The sequence below is a fragment of the Oryzias latipes genome, chromosome 9, assembly GCF_002234675.1.
Source record: "Oryzias latipes chromosome 9, ASM223467v1".
Classification (NCBI taxonomy): Eukaryota; Metazoa; Chordata; class Actinopteri; order Beloniformes; family Adrianichthyidae; genus Oryzias; species Oryzias latipes.
Window position 1 is genome coordinate 31,834,857 of NC_019867.2, and position 23,913 is coordinate 31,858,769.

Sequence of the window (23,913 nt, forward strand, 5' to 3'; positions counted from 1 at the left end):
GACAGTCTGCTGTTGTTTTACTGAGGGACAGGGAGGGTTTGAATCTCTATTTATTATGTGTGTTTTTCTGTGTATCGGATTTTCATCATAGCCACTGATGAAGAATAAAAGGTTCCAGTCCCCCCTCCCTCCCTGCTGCTCCCCCACGATGCAGAAAGCACCAGGGTGGGGTTCAGCTTCCTGGATGGGGCTGAAAGTCTACAGAGGAACCTCTACCGGCAGACGAGCTGCTGAAGTCCTTTAGGCCGCTTCATCCAGCAGAATAACAACCCCCCCCCCACCCCCCCACCCGCCCGCACATTTATTAGGACTATTAATAAGTAAATTCCTCGAAGGTCAAAGTGAGGCAGAGGGCACAGGAGCCTCATCCGCCAGAAGGACCTCTGCAGTTTGGGACATCCTAGCTTCAGCTTCACTGAGGAGTGGGGGGGGGGGGCAGATCGGTCAGAATGCACATGATTCCAGGTAAGATCTCTCATTTTTCCTCTTTTAAAGTTCAAGTTTTCACATAAAAGCATGTTGATTCAACAGTTTGACATTGACAATGATCCGTAATTTTCAAGGTGAGAAAACTCCTGGTGTTGTTTCTTCAGACTTCTCTGATCCTCAGACTCCTGAAGACTCGTCCCCCCTCCCTCTGTCTAACTGTGTCTCCAGCGACCGACGGCTCATAGTTGCTTGAATGCTATAAAGCCTTCAGCTCATTGATTTCCTGTTTCTATTTATTATAATATCTTCCACCATTTTTTTTGCTGCTTAACTCCTTCTACAATTTTTCATCTATTTTAACCATCCAACTATTCAAATGTTCAGCTCTTTCAGTTTTTTCCAGCTTTGACGTTTGGTTCTTCAAATCCTTGAACTTTTCAAGATATTCCAGGATTTCTGCCTCCATTTAAATATATGGGGAATTCTTGGTGCAGAAGGTCGCTGGTTCGATACCCGGCTCAGGCATTTTTCACAAACATATCTTTTTAGTTATTGTGTTGTTTTCACTTATTTTATGGTCAACTTTGATCATTTCTTTCTTTCTTTCTTTTGGTGCCAATTATTACCCTTTAAGTTTCCTTTTCATTCAGCAATAAAGGATTCAACTCCGCAGTTTCTTCTAGAAATGCAGCTCCTTCTGGTTTGGCATTCATTTTCCTTTTCAGGGTGAATTTATGTTGAATGCCTTCAGATGTTAAAGATGTTTGAAGTGGCTCAGTGTCTGTGGACTGATACTTTAGCAGTTTAGTAACATTCTTTTTTTTTAACTTGTCCTGTCCAACAGCTGGGCCTCTTGTGTTGGACATATTTTATTTTACTTTAACAACAGGGGTTATGAATCTTCAGACACACCAGAGGTATTTCTGAGTTTAGTTACATTCTTGGATCACATGGGTCCCTTCACCAGTACAAACAGTGTTCAGTACAAAAGTGTAACAGCAAGCTTTTATGTATATGTTTGGTGAAAAGCTGCTGGTTCTGCAGAGTCTTTTGGAAAAAGGAGCAAATGTTCCAACTTTTTTTTTATTTTGCACTTTCGATTCATTCTCTTTAACAAACAAACCCAACAACCTCCAGAAGCTAATTAGGTTTAATACTTCATATAAAAATGTCTCACCCCCCATTGTTGACTACAGAAAATGCAAGAGTTGAAAGGAAAAACAGAAAGTTAACCAAATATTCAGATGTAAACTTCTGTAAAGATTTCAGGAAAAGAGGTTAAAAAAACCATCAGTTCTTTTCAAGACTGTAGTTTTGTTTACTTGTAAGTATTCTTTATATCTCATATAAAAAGTATAAAATATGAATGAATTGTTAAACTTATCCATTATCAAAAAAGATGAATTCTACTAAATCTTTTGGCGGAACAAAAAATTTGGCATGAAAGTTCAATACCCAAATAAGTTCGCCTCTTTTAAATTAGTTAGATTACTGCAGATTATTTTGCGATGATTTGAGGCTCTGGTGCTGTTTGTTATGTATTCATTTGCCTGAAAAGGCGCGGGCTTTTATTGTGGAGCCTGCTGGACCGGAAGCGCGCTTGTCCTCTTCTGCTCTGCGTGTCTGCGTGTGCATGTAGACGCGCGGCATCATGTCTCCTCTTGGACTGAAAGCCATTGTTGGGGAAAGTAAGTAGTATTTTTATGACAAGTGTCGTGACTTTGACTGTTTGATGGGAAATATGAAATGCGTGTGTGAAGCCTGTGTGCGCGCGCGCGCCGCTGGCCATCAGTATCCGTTTGCGCGCCGCAAAGACGCGCGTGTCTTTGCGTCCAGATAATTTGAGGCAATGTTGGATATAAATGCGCTCATCCACAGCTGTCTGGTCTATGTGTTTCATTTACGGATAAAGACAGAAGTGCGTGCGTCCGGGGGGACCACGCGCTTCTGGCTCTTGAAACAGATAGTAAATACAAGTTTAAATTTAAGTTGAGGAAACAGGACTGAAACGCGTGTTTCCACCGATTTCTAATGTTTTTTTGTTTTGTTTTTGGTCCGGAATAAGTGCAGAGTCCTTCTGCGCGTAAATCCTCTAATCTTTGTCTGCGCGGATTAACGGCTGTGACATCACGAACGCGCAGGAGCACGCGCTGTTTCTCAACAACATATGATCAGGGATGTCATTCACTCATGAAATTGTGGAAGTTGTAATGAAAAAAGTGACCTGTGACCTTCTGGCGCCTGCGCTCTTTGCGCTCACCTGCCTCCAAAGTGTCTGAGCGCAGTGCGAAGAGCGCGAAACACCTGCAGCGCCTCTGGTTTAGTAACTCTCCGTGGAGTTTCCTGTGCGCGGTGTAACTCTGACAGCGGGACGTGGCGGGGATTTAGATCCCTGCTTGTTGCATCTTTTATTTTTGGTGATTTGTTCTTCTGTCTCTCCGGATTTCTTCCAACAGCAGAGCCGAGCTGGAAGCTCTCTGATCTCTCCACGCCGCTATTTCTGTCCAGGTGCTTCGTTGAGCATCTTTAGTATGACACGTGGTGTGACTGTTTTTAAAACACTTTTGACATTTCAACATTTTTGACATTTATTTTTCTGCTGCTCCCTTTAGGGGTCACCACAGCAAACCCCCCACCTCCATACCCCACTCTTCTGCATCCTGCTCTTTCACAGCATCCACCCTCATGTCCTCCTTCTCTACACCCATGAACCTCCTCTTTGGTCTTCCTCTTAAATTCCTGATCCTCCTCATCTTCTTCCCCCCTTAAGAGAATCTCAACACTGTGAATTCGCTTGTGGTGCACTCATGAGGTTTCATCATTTCATAGTGATGATTGTCGTTCAGACGATTCCATTATTATAGTTTTAGTTTTGACTGCTCTGTTTCATGTCAGAAGGACCAAAAGTAGTTTAGTATCAGAAGAATGATGAGTCATATCCAAGTCATAACTGGCCATTCAAAATTTTCCTTTCAGCCAAACGTTTCCACTGACTTTAGCGTGTCCTGCACTGATCAAAGTGAAATCTGCTTCTTTGATCCAACGTCATCACATGAATGTCCACGTTTTGGGCTGTAAGGGGAGCTTTAGTTCCCGCAGAACCTCAGGCTGTGCCGCACAGCGGAGCGACAACGACATGCATGTGTGTGATGCGCCAGGCTGATGAATATGGATTAGAGAGCTCAGCCTGCTTCAGCAGCTGCAGTTCATGGCGTCCGTTAAAGCTGCTTGTTAGGCAGCTTCCTATTGGCTAACGCAATCTTTCACCTAATCCACACACCCAACCAGAAACAAACAACCATCCCACTATCCACTGACTGTGGGGGTATGGGGGGGTCAAATGTGCACCTCATGGAAAGTGACTGTGTGAAAGGGGCCGTTGACCCATGATGTCACATCCGCTGACATAGAAATGGCCCAGAAATAGTGGCGCAGAGCGGTGGAGGGGTAAGAGGATTTGGGGGCAGATTAGAGGCACTGATTGCTGTGCTGTCCCTCCCCCTCAGGCCCTCCTCTCTCTGTCAGATGCACGGGACAGACTCTTAAGCTGCACTGACGGGAAACCAGAACAGTCTGTGACTCACCTGGGGCTCAGGGGGCAGGTGGGGGGTGTACGGGGTTTGACAGCTCTGTGTTTGTCACCAACACAGAAGCAGCAGAGCACCTTGATGTGGTGCATTCCCCGTCACAAGGAAACCCGACTTTTATATTCAACCATTGCATGATGGCAGAGAATTCATGTCCCAAGATGCTCTCAACATCCATCCATCCAATAATAATAATAATTATTATTATTATAGAAATAATAATACATTACATTTGTTGGGCGCCTTCAAGAGACTTGAGGTCACCTTACAGCAGATGATGCATAAAGATGATCAGATTAGTAAAGATGCAACATAAAAATGGAAAAGCAATAAAAGATGAAAGAGCACATTTAAATTACAACATGATTATAATGATTACAATTCAAATCAAGATGAATAAGCCAGTTGAAATAGGTGGGTTTTAAGATTACAGATGAAATTGTGGAGTGAGTCCATATTCAGTTCCAGAGCGGGGGGGGCAGAGCGGCTAAAAACCCTGCTCCCCGTGGTGACAAGACGGCACGGAGGACAACCAGGTGGAGGAGGGAGGAGGATGTGAGGGAGTGGGCAGGAGTTTCAATTTGAAGGAGCTTTGAAAGTCAGGAGAAGGATCTTATAGATGATACGATGTGTGGAGCTGCTGAAGAACCGGTGAGATGTGAGGGAGGAGGGAGCTGCTGAGTTTTGGACCAACTGCAGTTTATGGAGAGTTTTTTGAGGTAGACCAAAGAGAAAGGAGTTCCAGTAATCTAAGCAGGAGGTGACGAGTCTATGGAAAAGGACGGCATCCATCATCATCAACGCCTGCTTCATCCTGACCAGGGTCACAGAGGTCACCAGAATCATAGGGTGGCGGGTGAGGGGGTGGAGGCAGGCCCAGGTCTGTGGTCCATGACAGAGCCACAGACAGTCGGTACACAAAGACCTTTGACATTTTTCAGTTTGTGTCGTTGCAGCCAAAATCAGCTAAGTTTGTTTGGTTTCTCAGTCACAGTCTTGACAGGAAAAACAGAGGTGTAGAAATTTCTGAAAATTTGCACAAAAAAACAAAAAACAGTGTGTGGGACACGTTTGTCCCACCTGGATTTGTGGATCTTTTGCCCAAATCCAGGATGGTAAACGTTGGTGCACAGCCATTCTCAGGTCTCTCCAGAGATGCTCAGTTGGGTTTAGGTCAGGGTTCAGGCCGGCTCAGTCAAGAGCGGCCCCAGAATTGTTCTGAAGTCACTGCTTCCTCATTTTAGGCGTGCTTTGGGTCGTTGTCTTGTTGGAAGTGGAACCTTCAGTCTGAGGTCCCGTTCACTCTGAAGGAGGTTATCTTCTCAGACATCTCTGTACTTATCTGCATTCATCTTTCCTTCTTTTGCATCCAGTCGTTTTGTCCGTTCTGCTGAAGAACACCCCAAACCATGATGCTGCCACCCCCATATTTCACTGTTGGGATTGCAATAGGCAGATGATGAGCAGTGTGTAGCTTTCTCCTCACAGACTGCTTAGAAATAGTTCAGTTTTGGTCTCATCAGACCAGAGAATCTTCTTTCTCATAGTCTGGGTGTCCTTCGTGTGTGTTTTATCAGTCTATGTGGGCTTTGAGATGTCTGGAACTGAGGAGATTGTCATTGGTCTGACCCCCACTGTGAGCTGGAAGGTCTTTTATAGACAGGTGTGTGTCTTTCCAGAGCAAATCCAATCAGTTTCATCAAACACAGCTGGACTCCAATGAAGAAGTAGATTCATCTTAAGGACGATCAGAAGAAATGGACAGCATGTCAATTCAATATGAGTCACAGCAAAGGCTCTGAATACTTAGGATCATGTGATCTTTTAGTTTTTAGTACATTTGCAGAATTGTCTACACTTTTGTTTATTTTTGGCAAGATGCTTCACTGAGTGACCCTGATTGAGAAACATAATGAACTTTCCTGATTTTGGCAAATGGCAGCAATGGCACAAAGAGGGAAAATGTCTGAATACTTTCTGTACCGACTGTGGACTCACTCTGCATCCACATCTAGGAAGGGTCCAGCTGAGTTTCAAACCGTTTTACTCAGAGATGACATTGCTAAACAGTTCATCTCATAACAGCAGATGTCACAGGAAAAAGAGGGGGGGGGGGGGGGGGGAGATGTAATGTGTGAAACACTTATTGCTGGCTCCAGTCGTGGGACCAGGATGGGAGGCTTGTGTGGGAGAGCGTGATCTGTGTGAGACTAAAGCACCTTCTGTTTGAGGGCTGATTGCTGGCTGGCTGTAGCACATGGCTCTACCCCTGTGCTATCTTACATGACCCCCCCCCTTCCATTGACGTGTTCTCCCTACCATGACAAAGGTGGATAAAGGTGGAAAGATTTCATGTAATCCATGGACACCAGTGAAGATCACAAATCATTGAAGAAAAAAGGTTCATAGCTCTGTCTAGTGGGTCTAGATGACCCAACTCCCAATGGTAAAGTGCCTAGGATAGCACAAGGGTTACAGGGACCACATCCAAGGACCCTCAATGAAAGAAGTTTGGATCAAGCAGAATTAAAGACAAAAGTGTTCATAACAGACGTGTCAAAAGTTTCCAGATCTGAATTCATGTCTGAGATTGGACCTCGGGAGGAGGAGGAGGAGGAGGAGGAGGAGGTGGTGGTGGTGTTATGGTCACATGTCAATAAAGCCCTCTCAATGAAAAGATGTGAACCTTTTTTAGACCGAATGTTCATGAAACATTTAACAAACTAAAAGCAAATCAAACCCGAAAGATTCTTCAGCTCACAGTAGGAGCTTCACACCAAAGCTCCTACATTCTCAGGCATCATATGGTTTTCATCCCAATGTTCTCACACTTTTGTATTTCTGACTTTCCTGATGTGCTCTTGACTTTCAGAGATCATGAACAATGTCATCAAGAAAGCCAGGGAGAAAGGAAAATGGAAGGTATCTCCTCTGCTCCTTCTCTGTAAAGTTGAGCGAGCTGTGGATCAGATGGAAACTGACAGAAAGTCTTTCTTCCTGCTGTGGCTGGCTCTTCCAGGTTCTGGTGGTGGACAAGCTGAGCATGAAGATGGTTTCCTCCTGCTGTAAGATGACAGACATCATGTCAGAGGGAATCACCAGTGAGTGTCCGTCACTTTGCATCGACAGGAGCCTGTTTTTTTTTTGTTTTTTTGGGACATTTGCAGTTGAATTGGCAATTTAACCGACAAAGATCACTGGCCTCTAACCTTTTGCAGGCCACAAACCGTTTTCATGTAAAAGAAAATATGTTGCTGGACTGGCCTGTAGCCGAACTGTCACAGAACAGGCAGCCGGCTGGTTCCAAGTGCAGCAGGTTTTATTAGCTCAGCTAAAAGTCCACTAAGCTGAATCAGGGTCAATAACGGTCATGAGAGCATCGGAGAAACAACGACAGAAGTCAGGATCCAGGCGAGATTCAGGGCAGACGGCAGGCAAACGGAGTCCGGGACTAAACAGGGTCAGGAAATCAGAAGATCAGGTCTGGATAAAACGCTCGGGAATGCAGGCAGAGGCACAAACTATACTTCACACTGAGTGAGGCTCAGTACAGTGCTTAAGTACAGTAGTCTGTGTGGTTGCACATGAGAGTTGGTGTGTGGCATCCAGGAAGTGTGCTCTGGGGTTGCTGGGAAATGTAGTGTGTTTAGAACTCTGGGCCGGCAGCCAGGCTTTCTTCAACTACCGCAGGACGTACATCCCCTGCTGCGCCTTTTTGAGCAAAGCATCGCATGTTTTCCTCATATCGTGCAGCCCTACTTCACTAAAACTGTGTTCAAAAACTCAAAAGAAAAACCAAAAAACGGATGAACCCCTTAACCCAGGAGAACCCATTCTGGACTTTTAAAATATTTGTGCTTTTTCCTTTCGTTTGTTAGTTCATTTTGGGCAGCAGCAATTAACGGCGGCCCAAAAGATACAGACAAAAAGTAACGTCTTGACACGAATGTTGGTTTCTTTGTCAACGTTTCAACTTCTTGTCAATGTTTCCTTTGTCAAAAAGAACATAGACGTATTTTTGGCCGTACACACATGAACCTGCCTAAAAAGAAAATGTTTTCTTGGATCTAATGAATTGACTTTTTTTAAGTGAAATGCATTTTGATGATTGGGTTTTTTAAAGCCAGTGCCGTGTACTTCTGCCCCTCAGTTGTGGAGGACATAACGAAGCGGCGTGAGCCTCTGCCCAGCATGGAGGCCATCTACCTGATCACACCGTCAGATGAGGTAAAAAAAAACACAACTTGTTGGAGGCAAATAGAGAAAAAGGCGTGAGCGTAGACGCGTCTGCCTTTGCTGCTGCTGGGTTTGGAAGGTAAAAGCTGCTTCTGCGTTCTCTCAGTCTGTTGAAGGTCTCATCGAGGACTTCAGAGACCCGCAGAATCCCAGGTACCGAGCAGCCCACGTCTTCTTCACTGACAGTGAGTGCTGGCACCAACACGAACGCCACCTTTCCCGCCCTCAGGCTCACCCATGCAGCAGCTGGTTGGAGGGGTCTGAGATGCGCTTCCGTACGGCAAAGCGCCGCGTGAACCCTGCGCTCACGGAAGGGCTGAAGGATCTCACCTGGCCACGCCTTCCAGAACTGTTTTTACCAAGCAAAGCTATTTCAAAGTCAGCTGACCTGATTCGGGGGGGGTCAACCATAGAGGCATCAACAGCATTAACATCACATTTGAAGACCTGCTTCCTTGAAAATGGTGTTTTTGGTGTTTTTAACATGTTTGGTGCCATTTTCCTGGTAACGAAGACATTTATTAAGAAAATTTAGCTTAAAACACCATTTCTGAGTATTTCTTCTTTTCAAATCATCATGAATCAGGAGCAGATGATAAAAAGCTTGTAGTTGTAACGTACAAACACTGTAGGCGGGCTAAAGTCTCCCTGCTCCGCTCCATTCTGATGCATCCAGTCACACAAACAGTTCCATGAACACCTTTGTTTTCTTTGTCTTAGCTGGAATCTAACAGTTATTTTTTTATTTTGGCCATCATCATAATTAAAAAGACACTATGAACGCTTTGAAAATGCATCAAAAGATGATGGGAGTGGGTTTGAAAAGGTCTTCTCTGAGCAACTGTAGATCTGTGGGACTTCAGTCGGATCCCTCCGTTAATAAACAATCTCAACAGTTCTGAAAAGCGACAAACTGCCAACAACACAGCTCTGCTGCCTTTCTCCTCCCAGAGCTTCACGTTCTCCATGTCTTCTGTGCTTCTTGCAGCAATACCAGACTCCTTGTTCGGACTGCTGACCAAATCCCGCGCCTCCAAAGCCATGAAGGCCTTGACTGAGATCCACATAGCCTTCCTACCATACGAGTCTCAGGTAAAAGAGGGTGGGGTCATGTGGTGCATTCATATTGCAGAAACCTCCTTCACCGTGTGTGATTGAGTGTCTTTGTCTCATAAAACCATCCAGGATTTTTGTCAGCCATAAAAGGAAAAGCCCCTGCAGACAAACGGAGTCGACCGGTTTTCTGTTCAGTCTGTTTGGACCCAAAAAATCGAATTTGGTAATCTTTGAATTGAACAAGAATAAAACAGAAGATCTTCTCAGCATGTCAAACCCAAGAACCGATAGAAGCCACAGATTCTCCATTAGCCCAAGCTTTAATAAACTCGAGGTCGTGACACCGACCACAATGTTTAAACCATCTTTACCATAATAACAACAACATGTTTTCCAGTCAAATCTTATTGGGGAGTCTTGGAGGGACATTCACTTCTTACTTTCCCTTTCCTGGAAGGAATGGTCAAAACAAAAATCAATCCTGAAGGTTACTTTGGGTTAGACCATCTAATCTGAACATGGACAGGTGAACCGTCCACAGTGAACCCCACCGTCACCCAGCAGTGGCTGGTAGAGGGCTGCATTGGGATTGGGTCCCGCCGGGTCCCGCGGGACCCAACCCAAATCTCGCGGGATTGGGCGGTTTCAATTGTGCTGCGGGCGGGAGCGGGCGGCGAAAAAAAAACCCCGCGGGATCAGTGCTGCCATGAAAATCTCATGAATATATATTAGCGGTCTACGTTAGGCTGTGCGGCTGTTGGATTCTTATGTACTGAAGCTCCGTGAAGGCACCAGGTAGAGACGCCCAATGGCCTCTGTCATCTAACCTGTTGTTGGGGGTGTGCAGCGCCCCGCCCCGCCTCTAGTGTGTTCTTTAAAGCCTGATACCGCGGTCCCGTGTGGGCGGAGCTACCAGCTAGAGGTCCTGGTCTGATCGCTGCATGGAGCGATGTGTTTATCAATGCATGATAGACACGGAGAATGTGGAGAGATCAGGTTTATAATTTTGAAGAGTTCTACTTGGTAATCATGTTTCCATGTTTGGGTTTATAAAATCATCCCAGAGAAAGTCTCTGCTTCAACTCCCGCAGGGAAAGCTGCGTCTGAATCTGACGCCCGTGTTTCCATCTCTCTGACAGAGTTTGAAGCCAAAGCCCCTCCTCCGCCTCTTTACCTGCTTTTCCTCTCTACCTGTTCACCTGTTCATATACTCTGTAGCTGACAGTTGTTTTTCCCCGCGCTCCCAGTGTATTCTACAGAGAGAGCGCAAAATACGGTCATCATAGGTTAACACGATAGTCAGGGCAGCGCAGCACACGGATGAAAGAGCTGTCAATCTATCCGGCATCACTGCGCGGATAAGGATGGAGCAGGTTACCTGGCAGGGACATGATGTCAGTGGATGAAGCAGAAAAGAACCTCAAACGAGGTTCATCGTGAGTCACGCATGGTTCTCAGATCTGCGAATCAGCAAAACTGGAAAAGGCTGAAGCTAAAAGTATTTTTCTGTCAGGAAAAAATTAATTCATAGATTTTCAGCTCTGTTGAACCATTAATGTTTTTTTCCTCCATAAATTCAAATGACTGACCTGCATCTTTACCGGCTGGTTCAGCGCGCTTCAGGCCGTCTGTCTGCGCGCGGACACACGCACACTTTTAACCGAACATGATTTGTAAAAATATATTTAATAATTAAGTTGAAAATTTCAAAAAAGAGGAATGCATGAAAATATGAGGCTGGAGGAGGGACACGAATCTCTTTAATATCATCAATACAAAATACGTGTTTTTTCCTGCGGGACGGGGGACGATACAAAATCAATGCATCTCTATTACTGTGCGGGACTTAATTCTATGAGTTTTGCGGGTGCGGGCGGGAGTGGACATACATATTGCGGGAGCGGGCGGGAGTGTAACGCATACCTTGCGGGAGCGGGCGGGATTGGTCAGAAATTCAGCGGGCGTGGGCGGGAGCGGGATGAAGAAAATAGTCCCGCGCAGGGCTCTAGTGGCTGGGACAGGCAACCAACATTTCCTACAGGGGATCCAGCCGGGTTAGAAAGTGGATGTTTGGGTGGACGTGTGACTGTCCATCACTGCAGACGGCGGTGTCTGGGCTCCAACCTCTCTTCTGCTGTCAGGTGTTTTCCCTGGACAAAGCTGAGGCCTTCCAGGATTTCTACAGCCCCTTCAAGGCCGACGTGAAGAGCAACATGCTGGAGCGCTGTGCCGAGCAGATCGCTACCATGTGTGCCACGCTGAAAGAGTATCCTGGAGTCCGGTACAGAGGGTGAGAGCGGCTTTGCCCTGCGTTCCTCTTCATCGACTCTAAATGCCTCTGTCAGTTTAACTGAGCGGGATTGTGCTTCTGTTGTGTTTCTGCTGGAAGCACAGTTTGTTTTTGTTTTCTTCCATTCTCAGCTGTTTTTGTCAAAACTTTGCTGGACTTTTGGAATCCTCATTTTGTTCCCTGTGGTCATGCTTCATTCATGTTTTTGACAGCAGCATCTGTTGAACAGTGCTGAGCCAGACACAGACGTTCCAAAGGCATTCTGGGTAAAAACCTGTCTGTGTGTCTGCTTAGGGACTACAAGGACTGTGCAGTTCTGGCCCAGATGCTGCAGGAGAAGCTAGACGGCTACAAGGCTGATGACCCCACCATGGGAGAGGTATGGCGGGGGGCTGAGCTCATGACCACCGAGCATCTGTGGCGGCAGACACGAGCCGGAGCACGCTCAGTGCACACGTTGTGCCCTGAACACAACAGAATGAGTAACATGGCCGACTATGCGTCTTTAGAGCTCGACTCATCTACTGTTGTTGAATCACAACACTTAGTCTCTGCTAATTCCTGAGCGTGGATTGACTTTTCTGGATGGATGGAAAGGGTTTGATTCTAGAACATCCTGGTCTCAGAGCAAACGCTCCACCGCTGATCATGTACACTTTTTTTCCCCACAGAGGTGTAAGAAAGGCTGTGATGCACTTATGTTAAATGGTCATCCATGCTAAGTAGTGTGTTTTCCTCAGTCCTCTATTGTGATGTTGTGACGCCTCCAGGGTCCAGACAAGTGCCGCACTCAGCTGCTCATTGTGGACCGCGGCTTTGACCCGGTGTCCCCCCTCCTGCATGAGCTGACTCTGCAGGCCATGGCCTATGACCTGCTGGGCATCGAAAATGACGTGTACAGGTGATGAGGCTCTGAGCAGTAGTTTCTGTGTTTGGAAAGGAAGCCTCGTCTGACTTTGCTGGTCTGCGTCTCCTCAGCTTTGAGACCAGTGGGATGGGGGAGACCAGGATGAAGGAGGTGGTGCTGGACGAGGACGACGACTTGTGGCTGAGTCTGAGACACAAACACATCGCTGAAGTGTCCACGTGGGTGTTTCTGCATGAACACAGACTGCCAGAGGGCTCTGCTCCTTTCACGTAGCCTCCTCTTCCTCCCTCTTTGCAGGGCTGTAACTCGCTCTCTGAAGGAGTTTTCTGCCAGCAAAAAGATGAACACTGGAGAAAAGGTAACGCCTTCATCACGGGGGTTGCCCCGTAGACCTGCAGCTTTTTGGGTGGTCCGAGCTGTAGAGGGTTGTGGAGAGGAAGGGTGTGTCTTGCAGCTTCCTTGAGGCTTGTGCGTCCACCTCATGAAAATGGAACGTACCATTGTAGTGCGTGTGATAACTTTATATCGGTAGGGAAGTTCTTCGCACTTTTGGCTTATGAGGATGCTGTCACACTGTGCGTTCATGCAGCGCTCCTGTCATGAATAAGGTGTGAATACTGGCTACCTACTGACCGCACGCACAGGGTGTGCACGTGACACGGAAGATTCCAGTAGGAGGCCGCTCCACACAAGTTCTGGTCTGATTGTCTGATTTCCTCATTTCTAACAGCCTGGCTGCATGTCAGGGACGCACAGCGAGTGTGCTCCAACGGGCTTCCTGCTCAGTGCACAGGATTCAGGAGGGTCAAAAAAAAATAAAATCTGGACGACACGCCTCCATCTCTCCCACTTCCCCCTCACTTCTTTACTGTGTTGCTAAAGTGGTCACCACAACCTGACGCCAGCGGCATGTTCGTTGCCCCACCTTCATGCCCCGCACAGGTTTGCCCACCCACAGACAGCCCGTATCCACCCATAAGGGCAGATATGACTCAGGCTTAAGACATGCTGCTCTCCGGTCTGCAAAGACTCCTCATCCCTTCTGAGCCACTCAGACGTTTGACATAAAAACCTCTGGTCTGCTCAGACATGAACTGTGACCAGTGCATGCTTCACAGAGACCCAGCACACATTCTCTATGCAGACTACTCTGAAACATCAGGGTTAGAGATGTTTTTAGCTCAAAACTATTCCTCATGTGTCTTTAGCATCCAGGTCACCAAATGTCTAAAATCAATCAAGGATTCAGATTATTTAAAAAGAGATTTTTTTCCAAGAAAAACAGGTGCAGGAAAAACACTCAGATAGCTTCAACAGTGATTGAGTTCCTAAAGTCTTGAGTAGACCTCGCTGCTGTGTTTCAGACCACCATGAAGGAGTTGTCTCAGATGCTAAAGAAGATGCCTCAGTATCAGAAAGAGCTCAGTAAGGTAAGAACTTTGTCATTTTGTACGTTTTTTCCCCCAACACTGCCTCCACAGGAATGAGATGGCGATCCAAATGCTCGGGGAAATGCGGAGGTTGTGTCAAGACGAAGCATTGCAGCATCTTCAGCTCCTGGTCAGAATGCCACAAAACAAATGCCACAAAAAACGTACGAGGACAGTGGACACTCCTCTGCCCAGAGAAATAAAAGGTTTGAAATGAGTTTGAGAGTTGTGAGGCACAGCAGGAGAGCTGTGATGGTCTGGGCTTCTTTCATTTCCACCGGACAGGAGGAGTCATTTATACAAATGTATGCTGCACCCCAAAGAGGGTTTGAAATGTAGAAATGCCCCCCTGCTGTAAAACAGAAGAGGTTCTGCTGGTGAACTTGTCGAGACTTGATGATAAAAAGTGAATGTGACACATCAGTAAAGATTGCTGAATGATTCTTATCAGAATTATCATCATTGTTGTTCAGAAGAGAGAAGACTGTGAATGTGACTTCTCGTTAAATAAATACGTTTTTGTGTACATAGAATATGTAAAAAATATGACAAACACCTGACTTTAATGTAAAATCTATGCAGTTATAAAAATAAAACCTACAGATTACCCCCCCCCCCCACACACACACACACAAACACTCCCATACTTTGAGTCCTGCATCAATGAAGAAGTTTGTAAACCGTAAAAACTGATCAGTAATGGTTTAGCTGCAGCGCTAGGTTGTATTTTATTTTTTATTTTTTTTTTTTTTTCATACAGATGAATTTATTGGCTCTTTATCCACAACTTCAACAACTCCACCGTCAAACTGACAGAACAAATACATACACATATAAATTGTATAGACATTTCACAGAAATATAAATAATACAAACAAACATACCTCGCTGGCCGCATATATAATGAGGGAGGGATGTCCGTGAAGGAACAACAAAATATTCAAAACACTTTAACAGCTCTTAACTTCACTTGAACTTCTTTTCCTTGCGATTCACACGTCTTTTCCAGCTCTCCTGTGTTCTCATTAGAATTGTCCGTGCACAACACATCACGCCACAAAGGTTCCGCTTTGGTTTTCCTATTTAACTAAACAAAAAAAACAACACAAAAAAAATACAACCTAGCGCTGCAGCTAAAAATGGGATCATGCATGTTTGCTCTGTCATAAAACACACAAAAGTGCCGTCTGTTTGTAGAAAGCTGCAGACACCTGCAGAAGTGTCTTTGGCCAAATCACAATTCCAGAGTCACCTGTGACCTCCGGCGACCCACGCTTCCACCAGGAGCGTGGTCCCAAACACTTTTCACAAGAACGCAAGGAATCCGAGGGACCCGGACCTCTGGTGGTCCTCCGGGATTCATAGAACCGTAGTTAAATATGTAACTTTGGTTCTCCTCCACGCCACAAGTGCGAGGCGGATCACCCTACCGACGGAGGGATACCCAGCCCTAAGTCACTAAGGCTCCCCCTTAAAAAAAACCTTTGGGACACCGCTACAGGTCCAAATGCCCCTACAATTGGAACAATAGGGTGGAGCCACATGGCAATAATTCTGCTTTGGCCTTAGTGTTGTCTCCAGCTCGCAGTTATCTGACTGTCAGCTGCACTAACAGCATCTGTCCTCTCACCTGACAGTATTCAACACACCTCCACCTGGCAGAGGACTGCATGAACCGCTACCAGGGCACCGTGGACAAACTGTGCCGCGTAGAGCAGGTGAATGCCGTCAGTCCCTCTGTGACCTTTCTGCTGCTTCTCATTTGCAGGCTTTACCACATGAAGGAATTCAGAGAGAGATTTGGAATTTGCTTTCATGTCTGTGATCAAACCGAGGGTCAAAGCTGCTGGTTTGAGTCCGGTACACTCAAGATTTTCACAACATTACTCTTGGAATAAAAATCAGTTTTAGTTAAGGTCAAAAATCTTCAAATCTGGAGTGTAAAGGTCTAAAGGAGAAGGTTTCCAACTGAATGGCCTCACTGCTGTGCCCCCACACCATCAGAAACCAGAGAGGATCCAGCTGAAGCCACAGCAGATTCTGAAATCATGAAACTAAAACTGACTAGATGTTTGTCTACGCTTCCTCTCTTCTGGTTCACAAACTTTCAGTCAAGTCTTCCTGGTGTGTGAATTCCTTGTTTAAATGCGAACATGTCTGCTCCTCCGCCCCCCGCTGTATCTCAGGATCTGGCCATGGGCACAGATGCAGAAGGCGAGAAAATTAAGGATCCCATGCGGCTCATCGTCCCCGTTCTGCTGGACGCCAATGTTAGCGTATTTGACAAGATCCGCATCATTTTGCTCTACATCTTCCTAAAAAACGGTAGGATGTCCTTTACGGATTTTCTAAAAAAATCAAAGGAGGACTCTTACCTGAGACCTTTTCGTTTTCGTTTCACTCTCACCTCATTTAATGTTGTGTGTAGTTTTTCTGCTGTTTGTGCACGCTCCCCTGCACGTTTGTGCGTGCGTTTAACTCGCATGTATGTGTGTCAGGTGTGACTGAAGAGAACCTGTGTAAGCTCCTTCAGCATGCCAGCATCCCGCCTGAAGACAGTGACATCATTTCCAACATGGCCCACATGGGTGTTCCCATCATCTCAGAGGTGAGTCGTGGGAAAATGCGACCATTTGAACGACTGTTCCCCAACAGGCTGTCAGACTGTCCTTCATGTTACTGTATGACAGCCAAGCCTTTTTCGGAGGCCATGACCCTTTTTTTCTAGAAACAAACAAAACAATGACTGAGGGGCCGCCTTGATTTGATTTGATTTGATTTGATTTGATTTATTGATTTATCTCAAGCATTGTAGTCAAAGCAATAAAGAATTTACACATATTTATCAAACTCATTACAGAAATGATGAAATGCATAAACAAAAACGTCACTTAAATCACATTTGCTTAATCAAATACAGTGATCATCATCTAAAGTATAAGTAGAGTTTGATTTATTGCCTGAAAAGGAGTGGGAAGAAGCAAGCTTATATGAAAACGCTTGTTCTTTTTATTTGACTGTAAATGTGTTTTTCCTTATCAACTGTATTTGTCTAATTGACACACAATCAGTGTTTTTCTTTACTTTATGTTTCCAAAATGTGTTTCAATGGTTGAAGTTACATCCTGACCAATGACTTATGAAGGCTGGAGACGCTGCACCAACCTGGTACCATTGTCCAATGTAGGCGAAGAGTGACGCCGTATTGGAAAGGGCATCAATGACACACAGCTCAGCAGACACAGTAAAATGACCATAAAATGCTTCATTTTGGTCCAATTTTAAAAAGAAAAAACTCTGATCGTCACAAAAAAAGAAAAAAAAAGACAGATTATGGTATTAATGTTTTTGTACAAGAGGTAACAGATGAACAACATTTCAGACTTTAATATTGGGGACGACAGTGGCACAGGTGGTTGAGCGGGTCGTCCAATGATCGAAGGGTTGGCGGTTCGATCCCCGCTCCCACCAGCCAAAATGTCGTTGTGTCCTTGGGCAAGACACTTCACCCTCCTTGGCTCCAGTGTGGCTCCACTGGCGTGTGAATGTGTATGAATGATCCCGGTGGTGGTCAGAGGGGCCGTAGGCGCAAACTGGCAGCCACGCCTCTGTCAGTCTGCCCCAGGGCAGCTGTGGCTACAACCATAGCTTACCATCACCAAGTATGAATGAGTAGTGAATGAATAATGGACACAATGTAAGCGCTTTGGGTGTCTTGAAAAGCGCAGATAAATCCAATCCATTATTATTATTATTATTATTATTAATATGAATAAAAGCAACATTCTATAGGAAACACAATGCATACCTGATACATGGTTGTGATCATATTCAAATCTACACACAGACTAAGGTTTACACAAACTGCTACACTCCTGCAGAACCCTTGTGCCTGTTGTATGTGGCCTGGGGCAGTGCACGCGATCTGGGGGCCCCCGTCCCTCCTGTGGACAGGAGAGGGAGGGTGAAGTGAGCATTTCAGTCCATGGCCCCAGCTCTCAGCCCAAACGTTCTCTAAGCTGAGGGTAAACTCGGATCTTCCTAACGTGTTTTCTCTAAGGTCCCCTGTACAGGATAGTAGTACTGCACAGTAGCACAGTAGTGAGCCAGTATCTCGCCCTTTAGCATCCAGCTTTGCACATGTCAACTCGCAGCGCAGCGTCTCCATCCTATATAACTCACTGGTCCTGTCCATCCCATAAACTTTTCACAAAGGTTCTGAACTCAGCAGAAATGCGGTAGAGACCCTACTTAACCACAGTGTTTTGTTTTAGGGGACTGTCAAGAAGGCCAAGAAAGCCGATCGTAAGGAGCGTGTCAGTGAACAGACCTACCAGCTCTCCAGATGGACCCCTCTCATCAAAGATCTCATCGAGGTTCTGTTGCCAGATTAAAATGCTTCTTTCTGTCATAAAAATGGGGTTCTAAGCATCTTAGTTCATCAGGATGAATGTTTTGGGAGTCCTCTCTGCACCGTGGGCTCCTCCAAACCATTGGAGTGAATGGAGCGATGTACAGCATTTCCTCGTTTATTGAGGGATACGTTCCAATAATATCCCGCAATGGGTGAAATCCCCCGAAATGACAGATGTCCAAGTTTAAAAAATGAAAACAAAGATCTGATCGAGATCAAACATTTATGTAGCAAACAGCAAAATCTGTACAGGAGACACGGCATGGAGGAGGTCAACAGCCAATCAGGACGCAGACCATAGTGTGCTGTAGAAAGACAGAGAAAAGTATGGTGCAATACTGCACTGAAGAATCTGAAATAGCGTGAACCGCAATAGTGGGGGAACACTGTAAATGTGCTTTTAACTGGGAGCTAATGACCTGCATGGTGTTCTTTAGGATGCAATTGAGGACAAACTTGATCCAAAGCAGTTCCCGTACATTTCCCAGCGACAGGTTTCTGCCAAAGCCAGCGCTCCATCCAGGTGAGTCTTTTTCCCCTTATGAATCCTCCTTCTAGTCGCCTCGGCCTCTGACCCCTCGATGCTCGTCTGACCCTAAACTCTACTCTAAATTTGAGGCTCATCTGACCTTTTGTCCCTCAGTGCTCGATATGGTAACTGGCACAAGAACAGGGGGCCCACAGAGATGAAGACTGGACCCAGGATCATCGTCTTCATCATTGGAGGCGTGACCTACAGCGAGATGCGTTGTGTGTATGAGGTCACACAGGCCAATGGCAAGTGGGAGGCGCTGGTTGGTGAGTTCTCTGAGGGGATGTGTGCTGACTATGGCTGGGTATGGGCAAGAGTCTGGGGAGACGATATGTATCGCCATGTATCCAAAGACTGTACCAGAAACATTATTCACAATTTTCTTTAATGAGTATGACTTAGAAACAGGGGTGGGCACTTCCAGGCCTCGAGGGCCGGTTTATCCCCAGGTTTTCCAGATATTCTTGCCCTACTCATGGCTGATTACCTGGTTCAGGTGTGTCCAGCCAATCAGAACATGCCAGAGCATGTTGGGAAACATGCAGGAATGTGGCTCTCAGTGCCCACCTCTACCTGGAAAACACAGCTGTTGACTCCTTTTTTCTCTCGTGACTTTAATTCTTCTAAACGGAAGTGTTCAGGTGAAACCTCTACACTGACTTTGTTTCTGTCCATAATGTCACAGTCTGGGACAAAGCTTGAAAGAATGATCTTCCTCATGTTGTTATGCATTACCAGCAGCTTCCTCTGCAGGGGGGTATTCCAGAAAGCAGGTTATGCTAGCTCCCACGGTAAGTTTGAGGCTAAGGAAGTTGATAACCTCAGCTTTCGGTTCCAGAAATGGAGGTGTGTTTCAGGGTATGCTTAGTTCCCCTGGCAACCCATGCTCTGAACATAACCTGGTCTGGAGCAGGTTTAGTTGAAGGTTAGTTTGTTTACAGAGAGGTGAAGCAGCATGGCGTGTCCATTTGAAGAGGATTTAGTGGATGAAGAAGCTCAGATAATACTTTTTCCACCATGAGAGGGTGATAAAACCACATATGGATGTTGGAAAGAGAAACTTTTTACTTTGATCTAACTTTTTTTTTGTTAAGTCAGTTTAAAAACAACACGTGGTTTTCAGACAGTTATTTTACTTTCATTCAAATTAATTCAATTAAGTAGGTGTAACTTTGGTAAGAAATTAGGTTGAATAAATTTAACTCAATTACCAATAGAAGTAATTCATTTAAGTTGGCAAAATTGGATACATTATATATATATATATATATATATATATATATATATATATATATATATATATATATATATATATATATATATATATATATGCGTCACATGAAAATAGAAATAAGATCAGAAACTCGTGCGTTTACTTTGTCTGTTCTTCTACTACAAATAGAAACTCTTTTCTTTTGCTGATGATGCAGCCGTGTTACTTTTTTGATGGACGTATAATCTTCATACGCCGTCATTAATCTCAGACTCCGTCTCACTGAAGTATAGCGCTCTCTGTTTTTCTCCATGCGTTTCAATGTTGACTCCAGAATTCGGCGATCCATTGAGAATGTCTTTATGTACTTGACGTGAACGTGCATTAACCCAGGGTTACCAAGTCCAGCGTAATTACACCAACTCATATCCGGTCTTTAGGAACAGACATACCCAGAGTAAACAAGTTCAGGCGGATTTCAGCCAGAGTTCAGGGTTAAAGTCAGGCTAGTTTAAACATGCTTCCTGGAATACCCCCCTGGTCTTTACCTGAAAGGACCAGCTCGCCCTTCTGATACTCCTTCCTGTTTTAGAGCAGGACTCCCCCCTGACACCCCTCAAATTCTCTCTGACAGCACATATGTTATTCCATGCATGCTTGCACAACAATCTCTTAAACAGGCTTAAAACATGGCTGAGCTCTTGGATTTTCTCCTCTCTAGGATCCACCCACATCCTCACACCCACCAAATACCTGAAGGAGCTGCAGCATCCAGACTTCCTGGACCCCAACACCCCACCAGAGGGCAGCGTGGAGCCACCTGCTGAATGACCAGATGCTTGGAGGTAAAGTGAACCCATGTTTCCTGATACCTGATCCAGCCTCGTCCTCCTCGTTTGATCATTCAAGTGTTGGCCTGATGATGCATGAAGTTTCTGCTCCGTGTTCTCACATCATTTCCTGTTGAGACGGCGACGACCGTCTGAACTGTTTACCTCAGAAGACCTGATCCTGACGTCCCAGGAAGTAGTTTTCTCACAAACAGATGAGTTTTTGTCACAAAGCAGATTCAAAGGGAGCAGTGATGGAAAGGTTTCATATTTGATGGGTGAGAGTAATGCTACGTCACGTTCACACCGGGCTCGGAAAACGGACGTTCCAGTGACTGCTTCCAATGAAAAAGTCTATGTAAACACACATATGCGTGTTTCAGGCGTCGCGTTCAAAAATTCAAGCGTTGCTACGCAAGTTTTTAAGTAAGTTTGTGAGCTCTTTGTACAAAATGTGCGGATTTTGAAACTTAAACAAGTCGTACTTTGGCCAAAGCTCAAAAATCTGTCTCCAATACGTTCTGGAAAAAGAAAAGGAAGAAGCTTTATAAATTCTGAAGGGAATTAAAAACTGAACGCACCACTTATGTGTACGTAGCTTCAACCGTTACACATTCCACCAATTTCTGCGCCTTTTAAACATTTCTGTATTCGTGGATTTTGATACTTTGATGTTTAGTGAATGCGTCTTTCCGTCAGATCGTTTTTTTCTTCTGCTGAGCTCTGATAGGTTGTTGGAGGTTGTCACCTGTCTGCAGTAACAGGAAGTTCACCTGAACCCCCAGCGGGACTAAAATGCTGTCCTCTGGTTTCTCTGGCTTCTTTCTTTCAGGACTAACGGGGATCTTGTCTCCTTCTCGCCTTCTGAAAGCCCTCAAAGACTTAGAGAAAGACCAGATAAGACGCTCTTCCCCAACCTTATCTAGCACCCCCCCCACCCCAAGAACCACCCACACTGAGTGTTGCTAAACGTCTTTCTGCTGTAAAACAAGGCTGTTGAACTAAAAATGTTGACTTTGATGAATGTGTTGATGCTTGTAAGAGCTTGTAAAGTTACTGAAGTTGTGTTAAGTTGTTGTTTCTTTGTGAAGTTGATGTGTGTGTCCTTGTTTAGATGAATGGAGGATTTCCAGCCGTTCAATTTGCCTCTTGAATCTCTGTAAAACCCAGCTATTCAAATGGTCTAAATGGAACAAACTCAAATCAGAACTCTTTCTTCTCATACCAAATGACTATAATCTAAACTAACCTAACAGTTATTCGTGTCACTCATGTCCTTGGACAAATGACACTATGTTTATTCTAAAATCTCCCTTTTCCCAATAGGTTTTTGTGTTTTCCATGTTAACAACATACAGTGAGGGGACGATGTTGATCTGATTTCACACAGAGGTGTAGCAGAAGCCTTTGAACATGGATGGACCGCGCCGTCTCCTGTCTGTGTGTCAGCAGTGTTTCTCAATCTTCGTCTTGATTTAGAGTAGTCCTGCTGGATCTTTGTGCTTCACCATGATGCTGTTGTTGTTAGTGATGCTTTCTATAGTTTTATTCAGTCAAAGACCAACAGGGCGTGGTTTAAGTCTTTTTCTGTGTTACGTACCATTAAAGTGGCTTCCAAAAAATCTGGCTGTTAGCTTTTGCTTTTATTTACGACTCCAGACAAAGTGTAGGCGTAGAACCTTTAAGAACCTCATCTGGTTGGGGTGGGTTACTGCAATATTCAGAAACAGAGGAAGAAGTCGAAGTAATCTCTAGGATTGTTGAACCAATCCACTCACAACAATACGGACTGACCAGATGCTTGAATGGTTATTGATCAGCTGCATAGACAAAGCTGTGTCACACATCTGCCTCATTTAGAAAGTTTAGTCCAAACTGGAGCGATCTGGATGAGAACAGTGAGCTTTGGGGATTCCACCTCTGGAAGAACTGAAACATGTTTATTTTTTTGCAAAAAACCTCAAAGTAAAAACGTTAACGCTAGATGACCCAACTCCCAACGTTCAAGTGCCTAGGATAGCACAAGGGTTACCATTGGGAGTTGGGTCATCTAGACCCGCTAGACAGTGCTCTGAACCTTTTTTCTTCAAAGATTTGTGATCTTCACTGGTGTCCATGGATTACATGAAATCTTTCCACCTTTATCCACCTTTGTCATGGTAGGGAGAACACCTCAATGGAAGGGGGGAGGGGGGGGTCATCTAAGATAGCACAAGGGTTAAATAGAGTCAGCGGAGCAGCTTCTTGAGGAAACAGTTGGTCAGATTTGAGCTGCCTCTGGGCTGTGATTGTTTCTGCGTCGCTGTTTTCACATTTCGCTTTAGATTTTAGTTTACAACAAAAAGCAAATCATGCTGTCCGTAAAGATAACCGTCTGGACGTTTCTGTCGGTCTGACTGATGTAACTAGCTGCAGTTTTCTGTCGGTTAAACCGAAGCCTCCATCTGTGAGAGTCGGAGTATAAAGACGAGGCAGATTGAAAACTCATTTTCTGATCAGTCCGTCATCGAGGCTTAAGTGCAGCTCATCCCACCTGCAAACCCTTCTTTTTTAAGCTGAAGTTATTTTAGTTATTCCTGTGTAGAAAGTGGAAATGCGGGTGGGCCGCCTCCTCCCCTGATGACAGCTCCTCTGTGACCCTGAACAGGATGAAGGGGTTCGCTCCGCTTTGTTCTCACAAACGTTTAGAAAGCATAAGTCTTACATTAATTGTTAGTTGATTTACATGAGCTCACTTTAGGAGTTATAGGAGCTACTGAAGGACTCACGACACGCTTTCATGCTGTTATCCAGCCACAGAAATTCAGTCTTATGAACTGTACAACTCTGCACTTTTTACGATTCACAAAGGTTTGTCACTACATTAGCAAACAGTAGTAATCCTTACCTACTTCTCCTAAAGTCTATTGAAGTCGCTGCTAATCAAGTAACAAAGGTGGGGGGAGCAAAGACGTAAAACAGACCTGTCAATCATTTTTGTGTCCTTGTGAGTCAATTAAAAGTCCAAATTATAGTTTGTGATTTTGAA

At 45.0% G+C, this 23,913-nt stretch overlaps 1 protein-coding gene across 1 annotated transcript; it reads left to right on the top strand.

Moving 5' to 3' along the window:
- Nucleotides 1-2,013: 2,013 nt before the first annotated feature.
- LOC101159753 (syntaxin-binding protein 1) lies at nt 2,014-22,511 on the top strand. The gene is made up of 20 exons (XM_004072842.3): nt 2,014-2,117; nt 6,889-6,938; nt 7,036-7,117; nt 8,167-8,243; nt 8,359-8,437; nt 9,241-9,344; nt 11,450-11,598; nt 11,893-11,977; nt 12,369-12,499; nt 12,577-12,684; nt 12,764-12,824; nt 13,831-13,896; nt 15,534-15,614; nt 16,083-16,221; nt 16,395-16,504; nt 18,171-18,272; nt 18,748-18,833; nt 18,954-19,108; nt 20,777-20,900; nt 21,718-22,511. Exons 1-19 carry the CDS (start codon nt 2,081-2,083, stop codon nt 20,884-20,886), a joined length of 1,812 nt encoding a protein of 603 aa, XP_004072890.1. The 5' UTR covers nt 2,014-2,080; the 3' UTR covers nt 20,887-20,900; nt 21,718-22,511.
- Nucleotides 22,512-23,913: the final 1,402 nt, after the last annotated feature.

Excerpts from the sequence above, each read along its gene's own strand:
- LOC101159753 (XM_004072842.3), top strand. The coding sequence starts at position 2,081 with ATGTCTCCTCTTGGACTGAAAGCCATTGTTGGGGAAA. Across the intron at positions 11,599-11,892 it reads CCTGGAGTCCGGTACAGAGG|GGACTACAAGGACTGTGCAG; the intron begins GTGAGAGCGGCT and ends GTGTCTGCTTAG. Across the intron at positions 16,222-16,394 it reads CTACATCTTCCTAAAAAACG|GTGTGACTGAAGAGAACCTG; the intron begins GTAGGATGTCCT and ends TATGTGTGTCAG.